Here is a 27,334-nt window from a genome sequence, read left to right as displayed (position 1 = left end):
CCAAGCTACTACTATACCAAATTATACCTACATTGTAGCCATGAGATATCAGGTTAATATCTGTCCAATTAACTCGGTTTTATATGGTGTAAAATTGAACCAGAAAGCCCTGCAGGTGTGAGTGAAGTACCCCCTGAAGACCTTCCATTTGCAGGAAGCTGAGGACACTGTTAGGGTTAAAGAGAAGGAAGGCCTGGACAAGCCTTGTGTGACACACATGCACTTGGACCTGGATTGCTCACTGCCTTCCCTCTCCTCCACATGTCTGTGGTATGCTTACCTCTCGCTTGAGCAACTTGTACTTGCATCAGGATTTATCATAGTGCCCCAGATTCTGCACAGAGAAAGAATAGCTGGACACCACAGATGCAAAGCACAGTATGCCTGGAAAAGGGAGTAGGGGACTAGCACTTCAAGGGAAATCAGAGTTGTGAACAGAGCCTTGCTTTGAGGCTCAGCCTAGCTGGGTCCCAGAGGCAGGTTTGGAGCTCAGGAAAACAAAAGGAACCTGTTTCTTGCTACATTGGCCTGGGTGTAAATGAACGACTTAAAATAAGCAGTCAGTGTCTGTGCTGGGTCAGGACCACAGCATCTTGTCTGGCTCACCTACAACAAGCTGCAGTTTATACTCACCTTGGAATAGTTCACTGGCATCCTGTGGGGCCCGTCTTGGTTCAGCAGTCGCCATACTTGTAACAAGGAACACCACAGAGGTGACCAGATCTGGTGTCACCACACAGAATCTCTCCTTTACCGGATCCTTTCACATTCAGAAATTAAAAGCATGAAATGACACTTGATCTTTGTCCTTCCCTGACCCCAAGTACTGAGTAACTTGGTGGAGTAGCTCACTAGCCAAGATCTCACACAAGCATATGGAAGCAGCATCAGGTTAGTGATACACATCAGAGGAAGTGATTGATTAAGCAGAAAAATACAAAGTAGTGCAAAGCTGTAACTGCATTTATCAGGTTAGGCAAATCTTGGTGTATCTCCTGGAGACCTGTGAGGAAAGCAAAATTGGACAAATTCACTTTATTGCAGCAGAAGAATCACAACCTCTCCTGGAGAGCCTTCCTTTCTAATCACTGTGAAAATTTCAGGTTTTTGACCAGCACAGAGGCTTGCTTTTATGATCAAAAAAACCTGCACTATTTCTCTTGATCTGGCAAGAAGCCACTAAAACAACCTTTTCAGTAGCCATTTTTTCCATATGGACAGATCTTGACTGTTTCAAACCCAATGCAAAACCTCTTGTTGATTTCAAGGGGAGCAGGGTCACATCCTAACAGTATTTGAAAAGCAGTAATCTGGTTGAAGCATCTCTCTGTGGTCACAAAGAGTAAGTGGTTTTAGGCACCAGATGGGAATGCAGCCAAGACAACCCAACACCCTTATCAAGCAGAAACCACCACACCTGTGAAAATTGGCTGGCTGCTTGCATCAGCAATGCTTTACCAAAAGATGTCAGGCAAAGTACCAATAGCCTGTTACAGGCTTGGGAACTGCTGTCTATGTTTTATTTAAATAAAACCACTCTGCAGTTACCTGTAACAAGCCAGGTGGATGGCCCTGTAAGTGACTTTAAGTGTCTACAGTCTTTGCAGCAGTTGAAAAGGATCTTGAAGTATAAATGGTGCCTTAACAATGGATATTGATCCACAAAGGGACTTGTGAACCTCATTCTAGCATTCAATTAAGAGATCTACTTCTGAAAAGAGTGGCTTACTCCCATTAAACCATTACTTCAATTAAACTGTTGATGAACTGATGTGCAAAGGTTAAAAATAAATATAACCAAAATGGATGCCAGCAAAAGCCATCATCTCCCAAACCATAATTAAAATGGCTTGTCACGGGTAATATAAAATGTTTGCCAGGTTCCCAGTTCTGACCCTTTTTTTTTTCCCAATTACTGTCCTCGGATAGTCCATGGTTTTTTCACTATTAGAAATGTACGAGCTTCAGCAGAACACCCTTTATGCACGTTTTACATGTAGTCTCCTCTTTTTCTATTCTCATTCCCATCTGTTACGATAGCTTGGCGCTTTTTCATGCACTGGATAAATCTTGCTGTAAGGAAAAACACAGGTGCAATGGAGACATCATACATGGCTACTGTAAGATTTGCCAGAAGGTTTATATGACCTCCAATACACACAGGGGGAAAATCCAAAGCAAAACTTGGGCATTCTTGTTTTGAAATAGTGCTTTAACTCAAAACTATTCCTGAAGAAAATGCAGCTCTAGCTGTCTATTCACTGAGTGCAAGATCATCCAACAATACAGGAAGACAGAAAAATTCACTTTGTACAACATTTTAAGGACCAGATTATGACTGTATTTCTCCAGAGCATATCCTCTTATATCCACAGCGTTTGGATGATGTGATTTTTATCATGTTTCTAGTAGGATTCCTCCCAGAGCATGGTGCTGTTCTGTGTGATGAAAGATTACAGAACTGAACATCAAATTAATATAAAAGTATATCACAAATTAAAAGATCAATATTTTTTTTTAAATGTAACGAAAGCTGACTAAATTAAGCTAATATCTTTGGATTTGGAGATCATCATCACTCAAGCTGTATTTTTGTGAATAAAATTATATAGTCAGGGTCCATCCAATGTAAATACATGTGCATACTGTTAGGTTACCAGTGCACGTCTCTGGTTACCCCTGGTTTCTGAACCCAGACTGCACTATCTGTACCTTGTGGAGTTTCTATATAAATTTCCCACTACTGTCAATGCAATCACATTAATTCCATAGCAACCAACAGATCATGTAACTCAAAAGTCTCTCTTCATCTTGGCCAGCAGTACCACCAGTTTTACATTCTCTGCCTCTGGCAGTAGCTAATAGCTCATGTTCAAGAGAAGACAGGACAAATACATGAATGTGTACCAGCAAGGTGTGACTCTAGATTCTTCTCGGGATGCATCAGTTGTGTTCAGTAGCATGGCACAGCCCTCATGTGAATGCAGGATGCAAAACTTATCTCACTATGGACAGTTCTATTCATATTCCAGATATAAATATAGAACTAAGTGCAATAATTCAACTGGCTATATTTGTATTAAAAGTTATTTCACTTGTGTACATCTCTCAAAGCAAGGGGGGGGGGGGGGGGGGGGGGGAACAAAGGGAGAAAAAAACAAACAAGCAAACAAACAAACAAGACAGTCCAGTTAGCTTCACAGAATATTACGAATTCATTCTAGTTCTTGGGTAACCATTGCTGGGGTAAATGTTTTTTATTGGTCATAATCTGAGCATTCTCAAGTAAAATCCAGAAATCCAGGTTTGTCAGACTGATCCATATGTCTGACAGCCCTAAAATTGTTTTGTTATATCTGTTCATCATCTTGGAGCAGTTGTTACAGAATATGAATGTGCAACAAGGTACTCAATTATTAGCTGATAAATATTTCAAAATATAATTATTCTTACAAAATAGCAGTTCAGACAACTAATACCATGAGAGAAAATTCAACTGTTTCCCATATAAACTGCACTCTCACTGTAGAATTATACCCTGTGCTTGCAATGACGTTAATATGTTTTGTTGGAGAAGCTGGTAGAACTAGAGGTAAACTGGTGCCTAAATGATGAGTAGAATGATGTTTTTTGAAACTACCAGTCCATTTCTTAGCAGTGATTACTTGATCATTCATCTGTTGAAGTCTGATGACAGCAATACATTTGATTTGCTGTGCTTATGCTTTCAAATTTCATGATCTTCAACAGGAAAAGCCCATATTTCACAGGAATGTGAGACGTGCTGTAGGGAGTGGTGTCATACTCCTCCTTTTCCTCTCTTGTGCAGGCAAGTTGCTGTTGCTTATCACCATGAGGCAGCCAGGCCTCAGTTTTTCACCAGCTATTTGTGCATTAATTACCAAGGTGTTAATGCTGCTCAGTAAGCATTCATTGCTAACATCTGGTTTCTTCTGGGCAAGTAAGAGTGTTTATGGTGTTGCCAGTTCCAGGTCACTGATCCTGTTGGAAATTCAACTATTAGTAGTAGATCCTATTTATCTTATCAGAAATCCTGGCTATCATTAGCAGGACACCTGTTAAGCTGTATGAATTGCACTGCCAGGCAGAGAGTAAGAGACTTGTGAAGAGTGTGGAAATCCTGCCATTTAGTATTTGTTGCTTCTCTGTTCATTTTTCAGTGTCTACAGGACTGGGGAAAGCCAGAATTCTAACCTTAAAAATCAGACAAAGATAACTACAAAAATGTATTTCTTCTTTGGCAGATAATGGAGGTCACTGGTCTGCCATAGGGACTACAACCAGAGAAAATAATTATGAGAAGAAATTTCATATATGCTAAAGGCAATTTCATTGTGTTAAATTAGAAGACTCCGTATAAATCCTTCAGTAGAGATGTTTTAGAAGACAGCAAACTGAAGTGGTTGAAAGTCACTGGCATAAATTAGTAAACAATTCACCTTAAAGGTGAAAACATTTTAAAATTAAACAGATCAACACTGTAGGACAGATATACTGAAGTTTAAATTAGATTCAGTTATTCAATTACCTATTAATATTTTAATCTAATTTTCTTTATATTATATTGATTTTATTAATATTTATATTAATATTTCTATCCTATGATCTGTTATTACATATAATAGTTATATATTAAATATCTTACAATGTGCTTTATAATAATTAATATTTATATTAATGTTATTTCTATATTACGATAGGTAGCTAATCCATAATTTCAATCCCTAAACTATTAACATAGACTACCCAAAGCACAATCACAGTAATGGAGCAATCTTAGGGATATCACATGGCATCTGCCCTAAGTTATTCATTCATAGCAACCTAATTAGAAGTTTTGGCAGCAAATCATAGTAACATTTCTGTAATAACCCCTGTCCTTGGGATAAGGGACACCCAAAACTCCCTCTGTGTTACGAAGCAGATACCCCTGGTTGCTGAACCTCCCTGAGTAAGGGTTTTGAAGCAGATAAGGTGGTGTAGACAGGCTTTGAATTTTAAGACCTATTTGTTTCCATTTGTTTTGGTGACCTATTAGCTGAACATCACTGCTTTGTAGAAATTAACCTGTTTCATTCTTCACTTTTTTAAGGGTAGAGAACATGGCCATGCGACTGGAAGAAGTAAATGAGCGAGAACATTGCATGAAGGCCTCTCTGCAGACCGTTGACATCAGGCTTGCTCAGCTGGAAGACATGATGGGACGAATGGTGACTGCCTTAGAAAAACTGACTGGCATAGAGAGAGGTGAGACAACCAAGATACGATCCAGGACCTCATCCGACTGTACTGATGCAGCCTACATTGTGAGGCAGAGTAGCTTCAACAGTCAGGAAGGGAACACTTACAAGCTTCAAGAGAGCATAGATCCCGCGGGAGAGGAGTCCATGTCCCCAACGTCTCCTACGATCACGCCCCGCATGCGAAGCCACTCTTTCTATGCAACAAATATGAAGGACAAGTGTGGGTTGGAAAAGTTTGAAAGCATTTTTAAGGAAAGATCGCCAAGCCTGCATCGGGCTATCAGTTCCCACTCAATAGCAAAAGAAGGAAAGATTCCCTTAGCCCCTACCAGCACTTTGTCAATTGCCCCAGACTCCAGAAGGCCTTCATCTTGTATAGACATCTACGTTTCTGCCATGGATGAGATGCATTCTGACACAGAGCCTCTTGACAGCTCCATAAATATTCTTGGTACTGGAGATGCAGCTCTGCAGGCCCACATAGCCTCTTCCATTTTAGCTAACAGTGCGTACATTAGCAGTCCACCTGGCGAAAAAATTTCTGGCAGGAGTCTTGATTACGAAGAAACCTCTGGAATAGAAACAAGAGCATTTTCTTCAGACTACTCCCAAATCACAGATTGCCAAATCCCCTGGGATTCAGATCCTCCTTTGTATCATGCTTTAGAACGATCTAAAAGCAGTCGTTATCTGGCTACAACTCCATTTATTCTGGAGGAAACGCCAATTGTGAAATCTCACAGTTTTATGTTCTCTCCATCTCGAAGCTACTTCAGCAGCCTTGGCATCCCAGTCAAAACAGCAGAGTACACAAGTATTACGGACTGCATAGACACAAGGTGTGTGAGCGCTCCCCAGGCAATCGCAGAGAGGGCCAGTTTCCCTGGAAGTCTCGGAGGCAAAGTGGAGGACTTGGGATGCTGCCACCCAGAGAGAGAAGCTGAACTAAGCCACCCAAGCTCTGATCATGAGGATACCGAGGCCAAAGACAAGAAGGGGATCCCCTTATCTCCTCAAGACAGCACTGCTACAAGAACTCTGGCCAACAGCATCCCACTTCCAAAAATAGAGAGGGCCAACAGCTACTCTGCAGAGGAGTCCAACATGTTGTATGCACAGCACACACGGAAGAGCTACTCTATCAGCGACAAACTTGACAGACAGCGAAATGCAACAGGCCTACGAAACCCCTTCCAGAGGAGTAAGTCCTCGAGGCCAGAGAGCAGAGGGGACAACCTGTCCATGAGGAGACTGTCAAGAACGGGAGCCTTCCGCAGCTTTGAAAGCAAGCACAGCTAGGCCTAGACAAAGTTTACCAGCAGTCTAAGGGTCATCTGCTCTCCAGTCCATTTTTCTTAGCAGAATTATAAAAAACCTCACATCACCCTGTGTCAACTCCAGTTGGCATTAGCCACCGGTCAAGGGAGCACATTGTCAGTCTCAGCATTGCCCACTGAGTTACTGCATCTTGACCCAGTTGACATTTGCACTTAAGGAAAAAGGGAGGGATGAAAGCTTTACAAAGACTTCGGTAAACAACAGGAATAACAAGCCCCCTTTATGAAGTCACAAGATATAAATGAGTAGGTTCAGAAATCTGCCTTTTATTAGAAAGCATCGTAGGATCTTTGATAATCATTCAAGTTTTTAGGTTGCAGGAATTAACTGGCAAAAAGAGATGTACAAATTAGATGTTCTAAACTTCAGTCACGACTTCTTTTTCATCTGTTTCACCATTGTACTGACTGATGAAAGGCATTTGTTATTTCTGTAGGAACTGGCAGCAAACAAACCTAAAGTCTCCCAAATCCCTTGCATCTCACACTTGTGGAAATGAAGAAAGATGAACAAGACAACAACTTTCACTTGTCTCTTTTTGTATCAACTTCTAGTGCCACAAAAAGTTTATATTTTCAAGAGCTGAAAGGGAAATGAAATGCCTTTTGTACTGCAACTTAAATGGAAGAAGAATTTATGTTAAAATATCAGGTGATTTCCTGTATAAAACAGGCATTCTAGCACAGCTGAGCAAGCTCAGGATGAATGTAATTAAGCGGAATAGTATATTTTTTTACCACATTTGTCATCAATGTGTTGTCTCACTAAATCACAGGATGCAATGGAACAGTAAGAACAGGGTGATCAGAGCAGAGCACAGTAATATTGTCGGGTTCTCTCTGCTCCATTTAATTATGTATACAAATTGCGGAGATTTATCTACCAGGCTGCTACCAAGTACTTCTTACTGTTCCATTTGAGCTGCCGATTTTTCACATCATTCCCTCACCTTAAAATATACACCCTTTTTTTTTTTTTTTTTCATGTGGACATGGCCATATTTGAACATTTCAAAGTATACAAGTTCTGTCCAGCAGTCTGAATCCAGATTAATGCAATCAGACTGAAGTTGTTTAAAGGAAAATGTTCTTGGCAGAGGACTGGAAAACACTAAAAAGTATATATGCTTTTAAGGTAAGTTAAAGAACCAAAGTGAAATTGCGGGTGTCTGTAAACAGCAAAAGCCATCAGTTGTGACTAGGCTTCCACCGTTCAGCAGCATATCACACAACATGCATTTTAGTAAGAGAAAGTATATCCAAACGGTAATGCCGTTATGGGGTTTGGTTGAAGGCATAACTTCTCTGACCCCACCCACATTCCAAGGGTCCACAATATCAGCTAGAGTTTCAAACTTCTCTTGAGAAGATATCACGGTGGTCACAGGTGGAAAGGTATGCAGAAGATAGGAAAAGGGTGGAAAAGCGTAAACTGCAACTGGATCAAAATTTCACATCCTTGAAGGCACAACTTTTAAGCTTGTGAAGAGTTGAAGCTAGTGCTATTAAAAACTAAAACATCTCTACAATGACCAACATCTGTGTAGAACCAGCTCCTTTTTGTTATTAAAAATGAACACATACAAGTGGGGTATGTACTTTCCATTATTTAAATGGGAGTTATTTTCCAAATCTCTAAGGCAGCTTTGACAATGCAGGCTGATGTTTTCTCATGGGGATCTCACCCAGGGAGACTCTGAGCACTGTATGAGAGCTAAGTCTGAAAGGCAACAAATCCAGACATAAAAATAATCATCAGCCTCAAGAAAAGAGGCAAAGAAGGTGAAAACATTTAGTTACTGAGTCACTACGTTGGAAAGTTCAGGAAATACAGAAATGCAGCATGGAGACTTTAAGCACAATGTGTTTCATACTTCCTGCACCAACGTGTTCCTTGCTTTCTTCTATTTGATCAGGCTTTCAATGAGCTAAACTCCACCAAGACACCGTGTTTATGCAATTGCCTTGCAGTCCATGTGTAGCATTATGGTCACATGGCAACACCGAGAAAGGTCAGAAACCTTTCTGTGCATTATGAAGCATGCTTGAGACAGGCTGATTGTTGAACAATAGCAAAATGCCCGGGGCAAAAGAACTTGTGTTTAACAATCTGCTTCAAATGTGCCAACTTTTGTTAGCAGCCTTTTCCTAAGGCTTCTCCAAATCTATCTATCCTTGGTGAGTAGAGGGGGATATTCTCACTTTGTTTTCTTTGTTCCTTTTACGAATGTCTGCTAAAACTGTTCATGGACTCTTCCACCTTCACTGTATCACTGGCCTACTCTAGAGGAACTTCAGATCATTAGAAATTCCTCAACAGCGCTTAGTGAATTAGTTCAAGGCATAGGGCTCTCCTCTAGGGTAGATTTCATTGCTTAGCTTGTCAGGGTAAAGGAATTTGCCAAACCCAGAAGCTGTATAAATGTTTAGGATACAGCACTTTATTGATCTGGAGCACACATTCCAGGTAAAATGAAACAGGACACTTTATTTACCTCTTAAAATTTGCCATTATATATAAAATGTAAATTCAGATGTTAAAAGTGTGATTGCAAGATGTCAGAACACTACTTTTCCTGAATGTTTCCCATTTATTCTACAATGTGATGTCTATAGAATATATTATGATGGATGCTAGATTATTTTATCTTCACCTGGTTTTTACACATTGCATCAAACTGCTCCTTTTTGAATTTGATGGTAAAAACCCATTCCTTGCAATGGGGCCAGATTTCCCACTCCCAATATTATGACCATTTAGTGAGAGTAGAAGTCTTACCATCCATCATCATGTAGCTATAGCATGTACCATATAACATATTCTGTATCAAAGGATAGCTTATGAAATAGATATATATACACACATATATACATATCTCCCATATATAAACCAGTATAGTTGTGACATGTGGTAATATTAGTGAACGTTACAGGACAGTTTTAATATCGCATTATAAGGTCTTGTTTGTAAATCTGTAACATTCAATAAAATAGCACATGTTGCATCAAGCATTAAGTTCCACTATCCAATTATTAGCTTACATATGGAATATGCATTTCTGGTCACAGCGTGTAAGTTTGGTATGTTTCACACATTGTCTGTGTAGCTCCACTTAAATGTCTCTATGAGCTGATGTATAAACCTCTAATGAGCCACTGTGGGCTGTGACAGGTGAGTTGTGATAGTGTGAAAGACGAACTGGCATGTTATGCAAAAGAATAAAAGATAAATGAACTTTAATAATATTTTGAAACTCAACTGAACTTAGCTGTTTGTTTACATATGCTGGCCCACTGAGGAAGCGGTGTACAGTATTTTATAAATATTTTCCTATAGTACCCATTCTGTTGTTTCCGGTTTAAGTGATGCTATTCTACAGTTGGGGTATATACACTTGTCCTAGGTATTTGATTATAGCACATTATTCTTTCACAATAACGTGTGATATGACTGAAGTAGTTTCTCTTCCTTAGAGTCCAGTCTTTTTTTGTGTCAATGAAAATGCATGCATTGTTCCATGAGTTCTTTCGGACTACTATGAGATTTAACATTTTGCTATTGCCTGCCTGTAAAGATGAATCCAGTTAGGAATGAATTCAAGCTTTGGATGTTTACATTATTTCCATTATGTTTGATCTTTAGCAAAGTAAGTGATTTTTATTATTATTTTTAAATGACAATTGTATTTTATGAAATTGAAATACTCAACACAAAATGCGAACCTACAGCAGTGCTCAGACATTTGGCTCTCTCTTTTTTTGGAAGAGATAAGGTGCTACATTATTGTTCTTAGCACAAGTGCCAGTTAACAAATGGCAGTGAGGGGATAATTTGAAAATATAATAAAAAACCAAAATATCCATTCATACACATAAGGAAATCCCTCTGGGTTCCAGACACAGATTGCTTTTTTTTTTTTTTTTTCATTTTCCATTTATAGATTTTTTGGTAAAAAAAATTATTTGTATCTTTTGTGGAATGGATAGCCTTTTGTCAGGGGATAAATATCTTAGTTAGGTATATTTTTTGTATGAGAAGAAAATGATTTGCTTCTTAGAAACTGTCAGCATGGAAAATGCAACTACACATAACTGCTCAAAAAAAGTGCTGGTAGCAGCACACAGCCTTAGTCCAATGACTGCAGTCAGAGCAAACAAGTGTCTGTCCTGAGAGCAGAAGTTGTCAAAGGTATTAACTTAGAGTGAGCCAGTGAAACAAAATTCTCTGTAAACTTGTGGTGCAAATTTTCAAAACAAGCATAAATGTCTTGTTATGTTGCTCAGGTTATATACTCAAGAGGATCTGATAAAAACTAGAAGGGAAAATGTGAGCTGGTCATTTCTGGATTCCCTAGGAATACTTAAGTAATTGTGATGTCTCTCCCCTGCTTAAAATTAATAATATATTTGCATTTTTGCACAAATCTGCACAATTGTTTCAACAAAGGCCACATTTTCAGTTCTGTTAAAAGATACCAGGTATAGATCACCTTCTTCAAAAGAAATTGAAAGCTTTCTAGCATGAATTTTCCCTCATGCACCTCAAACGACAGCACAGTCCAAACTGAACAGAAGTGTTGGGGGGGTGTGCTTACCTAATGAAACCCTTCATTCCACTAGACGGTATTCACTGGCCTGGCCACACACTGGCGTAAAAGCAGTACTGTTGAATGTGGAGGGGCTGAATTTCTGCACCCCAGTGAGAGTTTTCCTGCTTTATAGACAATCACAGGGTGAACACTACAAGTTACACAGGCTTGTCATCTCCAAGATTGATTACAGTTATGGTCTTACTGATGCTGATGCGAATCTGCAGCAAATCCAGTGATTTCAATGGACTCTGACTTTTGTCAGAGGATGGATTTATTCTGCTTTTCTAATGCTATATTACTTTGAGTCATGGCACAGATTATCCTAAAATCATCATGAAGTGGGAAGTCTAATGACAGTCATTGAGCCAGACTGGTTGTGAAACAGTCTCTGACCTTTTAATTTTTGCTGTATGCTTTCAGATCTCTTGTAGAGCCACTCAGTACTTATTTCAAAAAGCTATTAGGAAAAAATGTTTGATTATGAAATTGCTGCTGTTTCTGCTGCAGGGAAGTGATAACTCTTGCTTATTTTAGTATTTGGTAGGGAGAGGGAAGGGACAGAAATGGGAATTGGCTGTGAAATACAATATTATGCCTGCATAAGAGTAAATTGTATTGAAGTTACATCATTCTTCCACCACTGCAGTTGTTGTACATGAGGAGAGTCTATATGCTGCTACTGCTGTCTGGAACAGTGTTTGCAATATACTATACTAATAGCTATTTAATCGTTTATTATTTGGGCTATCATTTGTAAGTGTGTAACAATCATTTATAAAGGGAGAAAAATGATTAAAATGTCATTTTAAAAAAATTCCTACTAATATGAAGCTTTTCAAGTATGATTTGTCTAAATGTATATCACTAGGGAAAACAGTCCTTTCCAAAGGTCTACTGGATTCACAATGCACTTTTAGACTGTGTTTAGATATGTAATAAAAAGCAGAAGTTGGCAATTACTACAGTAGAACTTCCTGAAATTTCTGTAACAATTGTTTTGCAATAAAAAAAGAGATGTAGTTCAAAACATTTGTTCTCACCAGAGCATTTATTTATGGTCATTTGCTTTCAAAGCAATAAAGCAACGATGCAATGACAGCTGCTTTTCTCTATGATCTCTCACTGCTCTAGTTCTAACTTTGCATCATTGAAGGAAACCAAAGAGTTTACACACTTAGCACACAGACTATTTGAATGTTGTCAGTTATTTCCACCTCTGAGATCACCTGTCATTCAGGTGTCTCTTATGCTGGCCAATATCAGACCCGAGTTTGAACCAAGATAGACATAATTCTCGGTGTGTTTATTTAAAAAGGAGGGAATGGTTTCTTTTCTTTGTAGCTACCATTTCAGTAAGGAGGGGGAAACAAGCATTGATTACAGAGCCCCTCTATATTGCTTCCACATAGACTGAAGAAGCATGCTTTTTTGTGTGGCTGTCTCCCCAGATGCGTGATGTTGCTGGCTCTTGCAGCTAGAGAAGTTTCATTAAAAGCAAAGGGCACTAAGTAGTCCACTAATACCTATGACCTCCTCTGAACTGGTATCTCACCTGCCTCAGTAAAAAAGTCATTGTCTCTCTCCTCATGCAGTTACAACCAGCTCTTACCCTTCCTCACAAAAATACTGAAAAAAAGATACTGACACAAAAGAAGCCAAGGTGAGGTTTTGCTGCCACCTCCACAATCAGCCTTCACTGAGATATCTTTTAGCTAAATGCGAAAGAAACAAAGGAAACAAATATCCAATTGAATAAGAAAGATATCACATCCTCAAACAGTTCTGCACCCATCAATCACACTTCAGGAGAGGAATGGTCCAGAAAGGTGTTCTTTATTTCAGATTTCTGAGAAGGAAATGCTAAATTCCTTAACCAGATTTTATCTAAGCCTTTCTCAGGGACTGCTATTCAATGAAGACTGTGGGAGCTTTGAAGCTTTAAAAGTAAATAAATAAATAAAAGAAATCTGTGCCAGACAGTTGTCATTATGCTTCTTTCCAGGTAACACTGTATTTCCGATCTCCCTGGGATTTTTCACAGTAACAAACTTCACCTAAATTCAACCAATTTAGTAAGTGCTGGGAAAAAGCAGCATCACCAGCCTTGATTTTCATTCCCATGAACTGCAATCTTGTAGCCTTTAGGGCAGTGATCTAATCTCTTTTAATCTCATTAACACATAATGGCAAAGAACTCCATTTAACATTGACCATGGCAGTCAACCCTGATTCATTATCATCATGGCGGAATACAGGAAGAATATACAGTTACAGCAGCCCTTACTGTCTTTACATATCAAGTTCAAATTTCAGCCTGTGTATATTTCTGGAACAACAAAAAACCTTTCAAAACCTCAGTATTTCATTATTTTGAATTTTTCAAATAACTGATTACAGGCATAAATATTGTATATTTGAATTATACTTTTTGGAGGCAATAACAATAAGCATTATCTGACAGAAGGTTACTGCAGTGTGTTTATGTGAAATAACAATAGTAGCCCATGAACAGTTACAGACATCCCATTGCAGATGATACAGGCTACTGTTGCAGAGAACTATGGGTGGAAAAAGAACAACTCTGAGAGGAGCTGCCTTTGTTAGTCTGGATTTCAGAACAAGAAGTTCAACAGCTGTACAGATGGTTGAGAGACTGATGTGTTACCACCACCTTCTAAAACTTAATTTTTTTGCTACACTTTTCCTCGCTTACACGTGTAGCCAAATGTTAAACAGTCACATGCACACCACTGAATCAGTCTGTGGAGATGATAGAATTATCCTCACAAAATATTTCAGTGTTTTTTATTCACAGTGTGCAAGATGAGGATTTTCTTAACAAACCTGGAAAAGTAACATATCAAAGGCTCTAAGGACATTACTAAAAATGTTAAAATATAATCTTTTTTTTTTCCTTTATTTGAAAGATCACAAAAAAATCAGCTACCAATTTAGCATTTCACTATTCACTAAGGAAAATCTTGAAACTAAAATTGCATCTTCAGTAAAAATTCAAACTGGAAATATCAGTAAAAAACAGTAAATCTGATTGAAGAATTACTTTCTTCAAAAACTCCTTAGAAATATTAGTCACAAGCTTGAATTCCAACCCATAGCTGCTGAACTACAGTTACTGCATAGTAATTTGGGGAGGAAGGGGAGCAGGCAAGGGGTGTGCAAATGGTGAATGGGGAAAGTTAGTCATCTTAAAGGGAAATATGAACAATGAACTCCAAAATTCACATCATGCTTACACTATATGGCTAGATCCCAGTTTTTTCCAGAGTGGATGCTTGGGGAACTATGCCATAGCTCTGCAATTAGTAGTAGGGTCAGTTTATGATGAACCCATTTCTACCATGCTATCTATTTTGCTAATCCTGTAATATGTCCCTCAGAGAATCATAACTTAGACAAACAACTTACAGCAACAGTGGTTATCTGTGCTTATTATTGAATAAATAGTGCCCATCTCAGTGAAACTATTGAGGGTTTTCTAATGAACATTTAAAAGGTTGCTCCAGCCTCAGCTGAGGGATGGTGAATAGCTGCCCTGTTGCAAGAATGGGCCAGAGATTCAGAAAATGTGGCCTGGTCCCCGGTTCCCCAGAAGATCACTTTCTACCTGAAGCATTTCAACTTTCTAACCAGAGCAGGCTGTCTTCATCTCCAGCTCAGCTCAGCTGTGTCAGAGGGGAGCAACAGCCACTGTGGAAAGCACACAGCAACCCAGGGACATTCCTTTCCTCACTGCCCGGAGGCCTAGCTACATTACCACAGCAGGCCTATGAACATTTACCTGAAACTTTTGTGTACTTACTTGATTTCTCAATAAGTCTAGAAAACAAACAAAGCCTACCTTAGTCCAAAGACAATACATTCCTAAATGTATGTCTGGGTATTTTCAGGCAACAAGGCACTGTGGACATTTACAGAGTTCTCTTTAGCAGTAGCTGATCCTACTCACTGAGTGCTGCCAATGATAAAAAGTTTCAGCTGTCTCCATTTTGTTTGGGATGAAGGAGGAAACAGTGCCTGCCCCAGTGGGGCTGCAGAGCAGAGCTGGCCTTATGCTACTTCAGTTTGCCACAGCGGCACCAGCGATGGGTGCAGGCTGTCCCAGTGGCGGCTGGACTGCTCCGCTAAGTCTGTGAACTTCAGCATTGAGCTGGCAGGAGAAAACGGCACAACACATCGAGGAAGGAAGGAAAGACATGGACAGTTTACCACCAGCTTACTCAAGACAGGCTTGACAGTAAGGTTGGGAGGCAGAGGGTTAGCTGTATCCCCACTGTTTTATGCTCGTTCCCTCCTGAGATGTGGTATTACCAATGTCAGTACGTGTGCTATAATGTACAGGTCTACCGTAGGTAAGTCCAAACAATACACTGCAGTCCAAGATACAGATCAAGGGTGGGACTGCAAAACACTTGAGTGCTTAAGGCTTACAAATCCCATAGTAAAATACTATATGAATAAATAAAATCAAGTGCAGATCCTTACATACTTAAGCAACATACACAAAAGATTTTAGCAGCACGTTGGAGCATTCATTTCAAGTAACCACTGGAGTACAAAGCTGATTCCTGAGTCTCCCCTCTGCAAGACAAGCTGCTGTTTTTAAAGCCATAATTTCTTCCCTTTCTCTCCCATGAAGTGTACCCATCCCTGTCCTGCAGATAAGGCAAAGCAGATAAGCAGCTAGTTTATGGATCTAAACAAGGTTTAATATAAGGCACACACTAAAGGTTCAGTTTTACTGAAAACTCCGTTCTGAGCGCACCAGGAAGTTAGGTGTGAATTTTTTAAGTTCAGAAGAAGTTGCACAGTGTAGTTATACATTAAAAACATTAATCAAGAAAGGAGGACTAGAAACATGAGTTGCTGTTCAGTTGGAACTTAGCACTGGAATTTCTCTTTTAAATAAGCATTTTCCAAAACATGTAATACAATACAAAACAACGCACAGTATGCATTACCTGTTAAAACGATTGTGATAATGCTTTCATGTGTAGAAAAGGACCACGAACTTAATCTTGCCTCTGCTAAAAGTGAGACATTTAATATCTGCTCCTTTCTGTTCTGGTGGAATTAACCCTATACTCAAAATGCTACATTTTAACAGGTTTTAATAGAAGTTATGATCTAAGATAACCACTTGTTCTTTGCACTGGATGCTGAGACAGATACAGAAACTAGCAACGCACCTGACCCAGGGAAGGCTGGGCTTATGTGGTGTCATATAAGTTCTGGTTCCCACACCCCTATATCTATGAAAGCCCCTAATTTAAATGTACATTCAGAGTTGATCGCTGTGCCTCATAATGCCGACTTTAAGGGCAGAGCTGGATGACGTGCCAAGTTAGCACAAAGCAATCAGAACCTCTCTACTATACTGAGTAGATCCTAGGATCCCAGTTATATCTTTGGTAGCATGGCACATCAAGTACTGCCATCTGTGAACTTAGATAACTTCCTGATTTGAAAGGGGTGTGTCAGTTAGCTCTGCCTGTATCTGAAGTTATTTAGGCTGAAGCCGAAGGTACCAAAAAACTGAATGGAGCAATGCCAGCTGGAAGATATGTGTCCTGCATGGTAAAAACATAAAGCATAAACCTTTGTCCTTTGGCATCTGTCCTTCCCCAGGCAAGGGTAAGGCTCAGTCCCTGCAGGTAAGTCATGCTCAGGCTGCCCTGCAGGCTGAGTGCCCTGCCTCCAGCCTAAGCTGCTGCCATGCTGCCCCATGCACGCCCTGCACACAGCGGACCGTTTACTCTCCCTTACATGTCATTGCACAAGTTTTATGTCATGTCATTTTTGTCACAGTCGCCGCTGGATGTCACTATTTCATGCCCCAGAGATAGCCACACAGACATTTCCCTGGCTCGAAATAAGAGAATCAGTCTTCAAGGACAGGGAAAAAAAAAAAAAAAAAAAAGACAGAGCTTCCCAGGACAGTAAGCATCCCTTACTGAAAGAACAGGTGATACAGGAGCACCCGGGGACATGCAGGCTCCCTGCTGTAAGAGGTGACACTGCTACCCTAAGATTGCTGTCTGAACCACAGTGAACCTTGGCTGAGATATACTAGCAATTAAGGACTGCGAACACCAGCAGGCTGAAGTAGGAAGCCCTCTGATGTAAATCTTGTGACTCTAGATAGACTCTAGGTTCTCAGGTGAATACACCTACCATTATGTAAAGCAAAAGGATTTGGAGGAAAAAGTGGGGTACCTGATCTATTTGCATTACGCAAGCGCATCACAATTTTTCTAACTCCAGGATGAGAAGTATTGCATAAAGAGCATAACTGCTTATGTGGAAATCATCTTCAGTTTGAAACTTTATTATATATGGGAATGTTAACATTATTTCTTACATAGGGAAATGTCAGGAAATCTTGATCATGTTTTCATTGTTCAGAATTTTATAGAATCATAGAATCATTTAGGTAGGAAACGACCTTTGAGTCTTCAAATACAACTGTTAACCCAGGACTGCCAAGTCCACCACTAAACCATATCCCTAAGTACCACATCTACTCCTTTTTTAAATACTTGCAGGAATGGTGATTCCACCACCTCCATGGGCAGGCTATTCCAATGCTTGACAACTCTTCCAGTGAAGAAACTTTTCCTAATTCCTTTCTAAACCTCCCTTGGCACAAATTGAGGCCATTTCCTCTCATCCTACCACTTGCTAGTTGGGAGAAGAGAGCAACATCCACCTCACTACAACCTCCTGTCAGGTAGTTGTAGAGAGCAATACGGTCCCCCCAAGTCTCCTCCTCTCCAAACTAAACAATCCCAGTTCCCTCAGCCACTCCTCATAAGACTTGTGCACCAGACCCTGCACCAGCTTTGTTGCCTTTCTCTGGACACACTCCAGCACCTCAACATCTCTCTTGAAGTGAGGGGCCCAAAACTGAATGCAGTATTCAAGGTGCGAAACTTCCCTGATTTTGCTAAACATTGAAGTCTTTAAGGCTGAAATTCTCTGGCCTGATTCCTGGTTGGAGGTAAATGTAACCAGGGAAACACATTAGTTTTGTCCATGCTAAAATAATAATAATAATTTATTATGATGATTATGATCATGATTATGATAATTAATAATGATAATAATTGTAATAATATTTTAATTTTGCATGCATACAGTAAAATCAATGAACAGCAATATTTTTTTTATTTTAGCAGCTAAAACCTTTAGAGATTTCATAGAATCATAGAATGACCAAATTGAAAGGGCTCCATAAGGATCAAGTCCAGCTCCCTACATATTGTACACATAGAGAACTGATGAGGGCTTATTTACACCTGCAGTACTGCAATACGGTAGGTCATTTTAGGACCAGCCATCAAAAGCAGAGACAGGAGGCTTCTCACACCAGTCTTTTATTAAATTACCTTCCATGACAGAATTCTGCTTAGCAGATACACAGTTTCTGCCTTGCTGGTGAAACTCCCTGCTTGAAGGCTGCAGTGGGGTATTTGAATTTTGGAAGCCCTACACTGGAAGTACTTCCTACAATCTTTACCTGTTGCTCTGCAGTGTGAGATGTAAAAATTCCACACAATTGTAGACCACTCAAGCCAAATTCCCCAGAAAAGGCCTGCCCTGGCTTTAAATTGGACCTTGGCACAGAAACCCTGAAAAGTGAAAACATATTTGTATGAGGACTTTATTCCATCAAGGGACATTTTGTTAAAATGTCTTAAGATACTTGTTAAGATATTTTAAGATACTTGTTATTTTTGTATATAAATATATTAAATATATATTTTGTATATAAGTATTTTAAATATAACTTGTTAAGTTATATTTAAGTTAAGATATTTTCTTAAGATATCTTAAGATACTTGTTAAGACAGGGAGCCAGAGAAAGTGTTGTACCCAGCATGCACTGGGCAAGTGGCCTCTGCCTTGCACTGTGATGCACTATGACACACTGTTCTCAAGGGCTGTTAATCGGAACGTCACATCCTTGAAGAATGAGGTGGTAGGATAATTGTGTCCTTCTCATTTTTGTAATTTTTGGCACTGTTTTGTTGTGTACCGTAAGGCTGAGCGCTCAGCATGGATGGAAATCAGTGAGAGCTCGCTCCAAGCAACTCAGGAAGACTACAGGGGTGTCATGGTGTTATGCAGGGAGAAAATACGAAGGGCCAAAGCCCAAGGAGGACTTCATCTGGCTACTGCCATGAAAGACAATGAAAATGTTTATAGAAATATACTAGCAAGAAAAGGAGGGCTAAAGGCAATCTCTGTCCTTTACTGGATGTGGGGGGAAACACAGTGACAAAGGAAGAGGAAAAGACTGTGGTCCCTGATGCCTTCTTTGCCTCAGTCTTTAATAGTAAGACCAGTTACCCTCAAGGTACCCAGCCCCCTGAGCTGGAAGACAGGGACAGGGAGCAGAAAGAAGCCCGCATAATCCAAGGGGAAATGGGCAGCAACCTCCTACACCACTTAGGCACACACAATCTATGGTGCTGGATGGCATCCACCCAAGGGTACTGAGGGACCAACAGAAGTGCTCACTGAGCCATTTCCAATCATTTGTCAGCGGTCCTGGTGAACCGGGGAGGTCCGAGAAGCCTGGAGGTTTGCAAATGTGACGCCCATCTACAGGAAGGGCAGGAAGAAGGATCCAGGCAGCTACAGGCCTGCCAGCCCGACCTTGGTGCCAGGGAAGGTTCTGGAGCAGATCATCCTAAGCGCCATCACAGGGCATGTGCAGGACAACGGGGGGATCAGGCCCAGCCGGCATGGGTTTATGAAAGGCAGGTCCTGTTTGATGAACCTGATCTCCTGTGACAAGGTGACCTGCCTAGTGGATGAGGGAAAGGCTGTGGAGAGTGTCTACCTGGACCCCAGTAAAGCCTGCGACACCGTCTCCCACAGCATTCTCCTGGAGAAACCGGCTGCTCATGGCTTGGATGGGTGTACCCTGCACTGGGTAAAAAGCTGGCTGGATGGCCAAGCCCAGAGTGGTGCTGAGTGGAGCATCATCCAGCTGGTGGCTGGTCACAAGTGATGTTCCCCAGAGTTCAGGGTTGGGGCCAGTCCTGTTTAACTTCTTTATCGATGATCTGGACGAGGGCTTTGGGTGCACCCTCAGTAAGTTTGCAAATGACGCTGAGTAGGGACGGGGAGTGTTGACCTGCTGGATGGCAGGCAGGCTGTGCAGAGGGACCTGGGCAGGCTGGAGCGATGGGCCGAGGCCATTCCTGTGAGGTTCAACAGGGCTCAGTGCCGGGTCCTGCCCTTGGGTCACAGCAGCCCCACACAGCGCTACAGGCTGGGGCAGAGCGGCTGGAAAGGGCCTGGTGGGAAAGGGCCTGGGGGTGCTGGTCCACAGCCGGCTGAGCGTGAGCCAGCAGTGTGCCCAGGTGGCCAAGGCGGCCAGCAGCACCCTGGCTGGTACCAGACACAGTGTGGCCAGCAGGACCAGGGCAGCGATGGTCCCCCTGTCCTGGGCACTGGTGAGGCCGCACCTCGAACGCTGTGTTCAGGTTTGGGCCCCTCGCTGCAAGAGGGACGCTGAGGTGCTGCAGCGTGGCCAGAGCGGGCAGCGAGGCTGGTGCAGGGCCTGGAGCACAAGTCTGACGGGGAGCGGCTGAGGGAACGGGGGCGGTTTAGCCTGGAGGGAAGGTAGTCTGTGGGGGGACCGTATCACTCGCTACAACTACCCGAAAGGAGGCTGTACTGAGGTGGGTGTTGGTCACTTCTCCCAGGTAGCAAGCGATAGGATGAGAGGACACAGCCTCAAGTTGTGCCAGGGGAGGTGTCGATTGGAATTAGGAAAAATTTCTTCATAGAAAGGGTGCTCAAGCACTGAATAAGTGGGCTGGATAAGGCTCTTTGATGAGACACATTGGCCTCCAGGCCATAAATTTGGGGTTCTAATACTCGGCGGTGTTGCAACCCTGGACAAAAAGGCAGGGTTTAAGACACACCTGTCTTTTCAGTGTTTGCTAATGCCTGGCTCCTAACACAGCTTCCTGGTTTTTTATGAAAGCTTTCTCGTTTTCCATGCATTGCAGAGCAGGGCAGAGTGTGTTACAGAGGTGCAGAATTGGAGCTGGTTGGTTTTAGGTTGGTTTTTTTTTGGCAGACTAGTTTTTTTTCGACCTAAGCAATTGTTTGTTTCTGTGATTCTATGTGCACTGCAATATAATGCCAAAATTCCTGAGATAGCAGGTCCCTAATCAGGACCTTAATCACTTGACTGGGTAATTCTCTGCCTTTTCTTCTTCTCTCCTATACAACAAGTAGGAGAAATTACGTTTACACTATATTCACCTTTCTGGACCAAGAACACTTCTTTTTACAATATTTGTCCACGACTTCAAAAAATCGGATACAGTACCTCCTCTAAGTCAAGTTTGTCTAACACAAATCCCTCTTGCCCACCTCCCTAGAGAGCAGCTAATCACTTTTCCATCTGTGAGTATTCTTGTGAAACCACTCTCAGCCAGGAGATTGTTCAAAGCTCTTCATTGAGCCAGAGGGCTCCAAAGCCCAGAGCAAAGCTGCATTAAAGCATTCCCCTGGTGCACTTTGAAGAGTCTCAGACAGAGAAGAGACTGTAAAATCAGAGTTCAGAATGCTTTTTATATGCTGTATAATAGAAGGGGACACCAATGACATAATCAGCTGTTTCTGCTGCTCCCTGTTTTATTACACATATTCTGAGTTGGCCTGTTTTAAGCCTCCTGGGCCTGGAAAGGAAAAGAAAAAGTCAGAGGGGGGGAAACCTGTTTAATGATTCCTTAACAGACTTCATATATCAGTCAGCCTCCTAGTTGTTTGGGAAAATCATGCACAGAAGGTACCCCAAAAGATTTTGGGAAAACACGGGCAGTTATGAACTTCAGGCACCTACTGCATCCAGCCAACAGCTAGGCAGATTTATCAGTCGATTTCAGTTTTGTGCATAGGTGTTTCACATGGCTACAATATTACATTGTTTTGAAGACCCAGCACTAAATCACACTCAAATCTTTGAGTTTCATGGCTGCCAACAGACAAATTGCACAGGAGAAAGGACTGAAAACAGTGAAGATTAGTATTAAAGATTTTGATCCCCTACTGTGGCAACATCACACCTTCAACCAGCCTATTAAACTGGAATTTGGGAGGGGTCTTCTACTACTGAGTCTCTATTCATAGCTATTTAAAGCAGTGCAAAAGCTGAACCACAGGAAAACTTGACTACCACATCCACCCAAGCAGCCACACTATCACAAGACTCCCAGGTTTGTTTCTCTCAGGGCTCCGAGCAGCATAAGACCACCTGTAAGATATCTGCTTCTACATCCAGGAAAAAAAGGAGACTACCCAGGACTGCAAAGAAATGCTGGCAATCCCTGGCTGCCAGCCTACCTTTCTGAAACCTTTATAGTCAGGTCTAAGTCTACAAAATTTTCTACAAAAAATTCATTTCAGCCCACTTCTCATATATGCTGGTGGTTCATAAACCATGTGGGCTGCAGTGATTCATCATAATTTACATAATAGTTGCATGTGAGTTTTTATCTCCTTTGAATAAGACAGGCCAACTTAACAGCCCTGAACTTCTTTGTGAAACTGTTGTTACAGTATCAGGGCAAAGCATTGCCCCAGCTGCCAGCACTACAGTCCCAGTAACCCAAGTTGAAAGAAAAGGATTTATAATCGAGAGGTTTTTTCTATTCCAGTTGTAGTAGCACACTGCAAGCATATATTTGTACTACTGCCATTATTATTGATAGCCACATTTCCAAATCTAATATTGGTCTCCTAAAGCCTACCTGTGCCCACAAATGACAGTAATTCATAGATGATGATTAGTTAGAGCTGTAATCAATGAAAAGTTAATTATAAAAGTTGCTTGTCTCCCTTTTTATTCTGCAATTTTCCTAGCCAAATCCTGGAAATAAAAGAAATAGAACATTTACCTGTTGACACCTGCCAGCCCACTGTCACCACACATACACAGATGGTACAGTGAGCCAAACAGCAACTCACAAGGCCAACACAGATGTGCAGGGTGAACTCTGCTAGTGACTGCCACCTTTCTCCTGGCAAATTAGGTGACAGAGTGACAGAGGAGATTGGGGGGGGGGGGGGGGGGGGGAGCGGGGCGGGGCACTGTCTGGTTACACAGCCTTTATGTGAAATTGCAGCTGTAGCTAAGCACCGTACAACACTGCAATGATTTCAGATCAGTGTGGCAATGCTTCAATAAAAGAGCTGTAACTATTCTCTTAACACGCATTCCAGCCATCTAGCTCCCAGCAAGGAAGGGTTAGGTCACCCCAGAGTAATGTCTCACCAGCTATGCAGTGCAGGGCATGAAGAGACACTTAAGGTGCTGCAGGGTGTGAGACTTCGTTACAGTAACACAGCATGTTTGTCTCTCCCATTCGAGTATGCTGAGTCCCAGGCACGTCTTCCCTCCCTGCTACGGCAAGCTGGGGTAGTTCGCTTCCCCCACATCTGCATGTACGCCTGCACGGGCACCAACATGACGGCCAGATGTGGATCTCAGAATTCAGACTACAACACCGGCATTACATCAGTGGGTTTGCTAATGAGCAAACAGGGCACTGCACATGTATGATCTGTCAATCGGTACAAGTTCTATTATCCACCCCTGCGGTGCTTTCCCTTGAGCTTCACTCCCGACCAGGGCTCCACTGCATTGGGTCTCCATTTGATCGGCGTTGGTGTCCCCAGGCTCCCACTGTGGTAATGCTGAGCTTTCCATAAAGCCAAAGCTTTCACTTGCTGAGTGCTGTACTATAAACTGTATGGCCACTGCATTCCTAAATGAGGGCATAACATAAACCACCATTCCCTTTCAGTGGGGAAGTGCCTCCCAGAAAAAAAGAGCCATTCCCAAACAAAAGGCCCTGAGGCAGAAATGGAGATCTGTAACAGAAGGGCTAAACAACTTGCTAAGGAGGGTGCCTTAATAAACTTGTAGGTACACCCTGAGATTAGAGAGTTTAGCTTTTAGCTGAGATTACAGTCCCATTGCTTTAATTACCTATCTTTGGGTCACAAGGGATCTTTGCTGCTCATTTCCTACCCTGCTGTTGTTCAAGATACATTTGTTCCAGAGCCACTAACATGAACCACCACCTGTGGCCCACACAGGGCCTCAGTAAACAGGTTGCTGGTTGTCTGTCTCGGCACAGATCTCAGGTTCTGATGCACAGAAGGAGGACAGTTGTGTTGAGTGCTTCATAGGCCACTAACAATGTTATAACTGTTGTCATCTGCACCAGTATCTGGTACAGGTATGCTCATACGAGTTTTTTGAGCTTTGTACCTGTGGAGATGGTAGATTATGAACACCAGCTGAAAGGGTCACACTCTGATGTCTCACCTTTCTTCCCTGAAACTTTCCATTTTCATGTTAGAAAAATATTCTGCAGTGTACTCAGCTCAGACCTTCTCCCTCTGCCCTAAAAGCACTGATATGTCCGTGCATTTGCATGCACTTCTTACTTGCATTTGTACACCACACACCTCCCCCCCAAAAAACCCCAAAAAACCCAAAAACCCAAAAGTTAAATAGCATGATAATGTTGATGCTACAGCTTGAAAACTTTCAATTTATTTTTCTAAAAAAGCACTGGAGAATGGGTAAGTAACTAAAAGACAGAACAAGCAATGTCCTACCAGTAAATAAAAAATTCTCAAGTAAGTTTTGCATTATTATAACTTTTGACGTCATTTTTGGGCAATTTTTTTATTAATATAGTAGTTTATTTTTATGAAGGTCATCTCTGTTAGCAAACAGTACATGGACTAGTATTAGACTTTTCAGAATCACTCTCTGCTTGAATGATCTGTCAAATATCTGCAAAATGCTTTTTTGTTTTTTGACTGTTTGCAAGCAGCTCATTCTCTCTGACCAGATAATAAAAGAACAGGACATTTTAGATTCCCTGACAAACTGGAGTATATCCAAATCCTTTTCTGGGAACTTAATTCTTGCACATGCAAATTTGAAGCATGTTTGTAATGTAGAGTCTGCAACTAGCACTTGAAAGTGTTGCTTCAATTAAGTAAGGCTTCAAGGCAAACACAATTTTTACAGAACACGCAGGCTTTTAGATGGCAGGAAAAAGCCAGTCTTCTCTCCACTCAGGTCTAGGAAATCAGAAGTTAATATTTCTATTTCTATTTCATTAGACTATGACTCAGGATCAGATATTTGAAGGTTTTTAGCATCTAATGCTTCATGGGTAGTTTAATATGAAAATACTCAAAGAGGTGAGATGTGTTCATTCAAGCAAATAGTTCTTTTGTAACTGAGTTATCGAGGTTATTCAAAAGGGCCACATATTCAGCCACAGTATTTTACTTAAACAGCAAACAGATATTTATCGACATTCTTCAGCTATCTGTCTAGCTCACTATGGGATCAGCACAATAAGCCTGTTTTAATACAAGCATTTCAACTGTTCCTACACAGCTTTCAGGTTTTCAAAACTGTAAGCCCTAAAGTGAATGCTAGACTTACTTTCATTGTATTTTGAAGGTACAGTGAACTCTAGTTACAACCTTTAGTTTCTTTGTATCCTACATTAAAAAGCATTATTAAAGTTGCAAAGCCTGAAAAAGTCAACAATCAAAAGGTCATCTATTCATTCCCTTTCTGCATAAAATGATAGATTTATTTACATATATAAATACTATTCCCTCCTCCCCCACACCTACCCATTGGATTAGTTTATATTAATGAGCAGCTATGCTGTTTTCTCATCAGTCCCTGTACATCTTCCTCAGCCCACTCTTGAAGATCAACTTGTAATTTCATTATGACTTTTTCTGGCAGTCATTGTTAAATTGTCAAGTGTTTTTGCATATTTGTGAATTAATTTATTTCCACAACAATTTTGACATGACCAAGTGTTGACAATTTCAGTGTACAAAAGGGTCTATAATTGTGGAAACCCAATTTGAAAAACTTGTCATCCAGAATTCCAGCATTGTTTAGACTGAATGTTATGCATTTTAGGTATTCTTGGTAGCTTTTTCTACAGCTGTAAACACATACTGCCTTTGCAAATGGCCTCAGGTATCTGGAAAACAAGGAAGATTTGATGACTGTGAAAAGTTTAATTGAAATGACAACCAAAACCATCAGAGCTTTGTGGCAGAAAGAGGGACAGACCCCAGTCCTTCAGTGAAAGACTTCTCCATCAAATTTTTGTTTCCTTTCCCTGGAATCCCCTATCTCATTCATGACCACTGACTGGAAACTTTCCACAGGGAGGTATTTTGTGACAGAAAATGACCTTTTAGAAAAATAGAATATTCTTTAGGACATTGAAAAACTACAGAAGCAAAACCAGTCCTTCTTCAACAGCCCACCCAAAAAGAGACAATTTTCCTCCCTTTCTGAGCAGGCTGACATCTGCCTGCTCTGCTGCCACAGCTGAGCTCCCCCCTCCAGCCTCCTTCACCTCCTCGTGAGCCATGCAGGTGAAAGGAGGCTTCACAGTTCCCTGACGAATGGTACCAAGGCTGGAAGGGCCTTGACATTATCAGTTTGTGCCTGCTGAAAAAGTGTCAAAATTAAACTCAGGCATCCAGAAAGGCAAAATTATATTTCTGTTCCCTGATAACTAAGTTATTCTTAAAAAAAACAACCAAACAAAAACCACCAAAACCTAATACCCATTTGAGAAGAAAATTTTCTACAAAAACACACCAAAATCCAAATGCATTTTTCCTCAGGAGGGGTTGTTAGATACTGATCAGCTTTATTCAGACATCAGAAAGAAATTAAATCTGACTCCTGCAGACAAAAGTCTCCTCTGCTGCACACCTGTTTTTCATCCCCAAAGCAATTCCACCCTGTGCACAGACTGAGGCAAAATCCTGTTGGTATATAATTATATAACTGAAGACTGCTGAACACACAAACCTCAGGGGTCTAACTGAGGCTATATGGGCACCTTCAAGTGTAACCTTTCTCAACTTGTGAATGTGCAACTTCGAAAGATTAGTATTAGTAGTTTGGGACATCTGTATTATTTGCATTTTTCTTTAAGGAAGAAAACAACCTACCCACTCACCACCACCAGAGATGGAGCTTGCAGCATTGCAGCTTTGTGCTTGAATTAATGGAGTGAAT

General features: G+C 41.1%; 1 protein-coding gene across 1 annotated transcript in view; it reads left to right on the top strand.

Moving 5' to 3' along the window:
• Positions 1–12,214, top strand: part of TRPM3 (transient receptor potential cation channel subfamily M member 3) — a 286,208-nt gene extending 273,994 nt beyond the window's left edge. The window contains exon 26 of the mRNA XM_056325516.1: positions 5,114–12,214. Within this exon, the coding sequence (XP_056181491.1) occupies positions 5,114–6,563 (1,450 nt within the window). The 3' untranslated portion in view covers positions 6,564–12,214. The remainder of the gene's footprint in view (positions 1–5,113) is intronic.
• The last annotated feature ends 15,120 nt before the right edge of the window (positions 12,215–27,334 follow it).

This window comes from Falco biarmicus, chromosome Z, assembly GCF_023638135.1.
Source record: "Falco biarmicus isolate bFalBia1 chromosome Z, bFalBia1.pri, whole genome shotgun sequence".
NCBI lineage: Eukaryota > Metazoa > Chordata > Aves > Falconiformes > Falconidae > Falco > Falco biarmicus.
The sequence above is the reverse complement of the archived record's forward strand: the minus strand, read 5'-3'. Positions and strand labels throughout refer to the sequence as shown.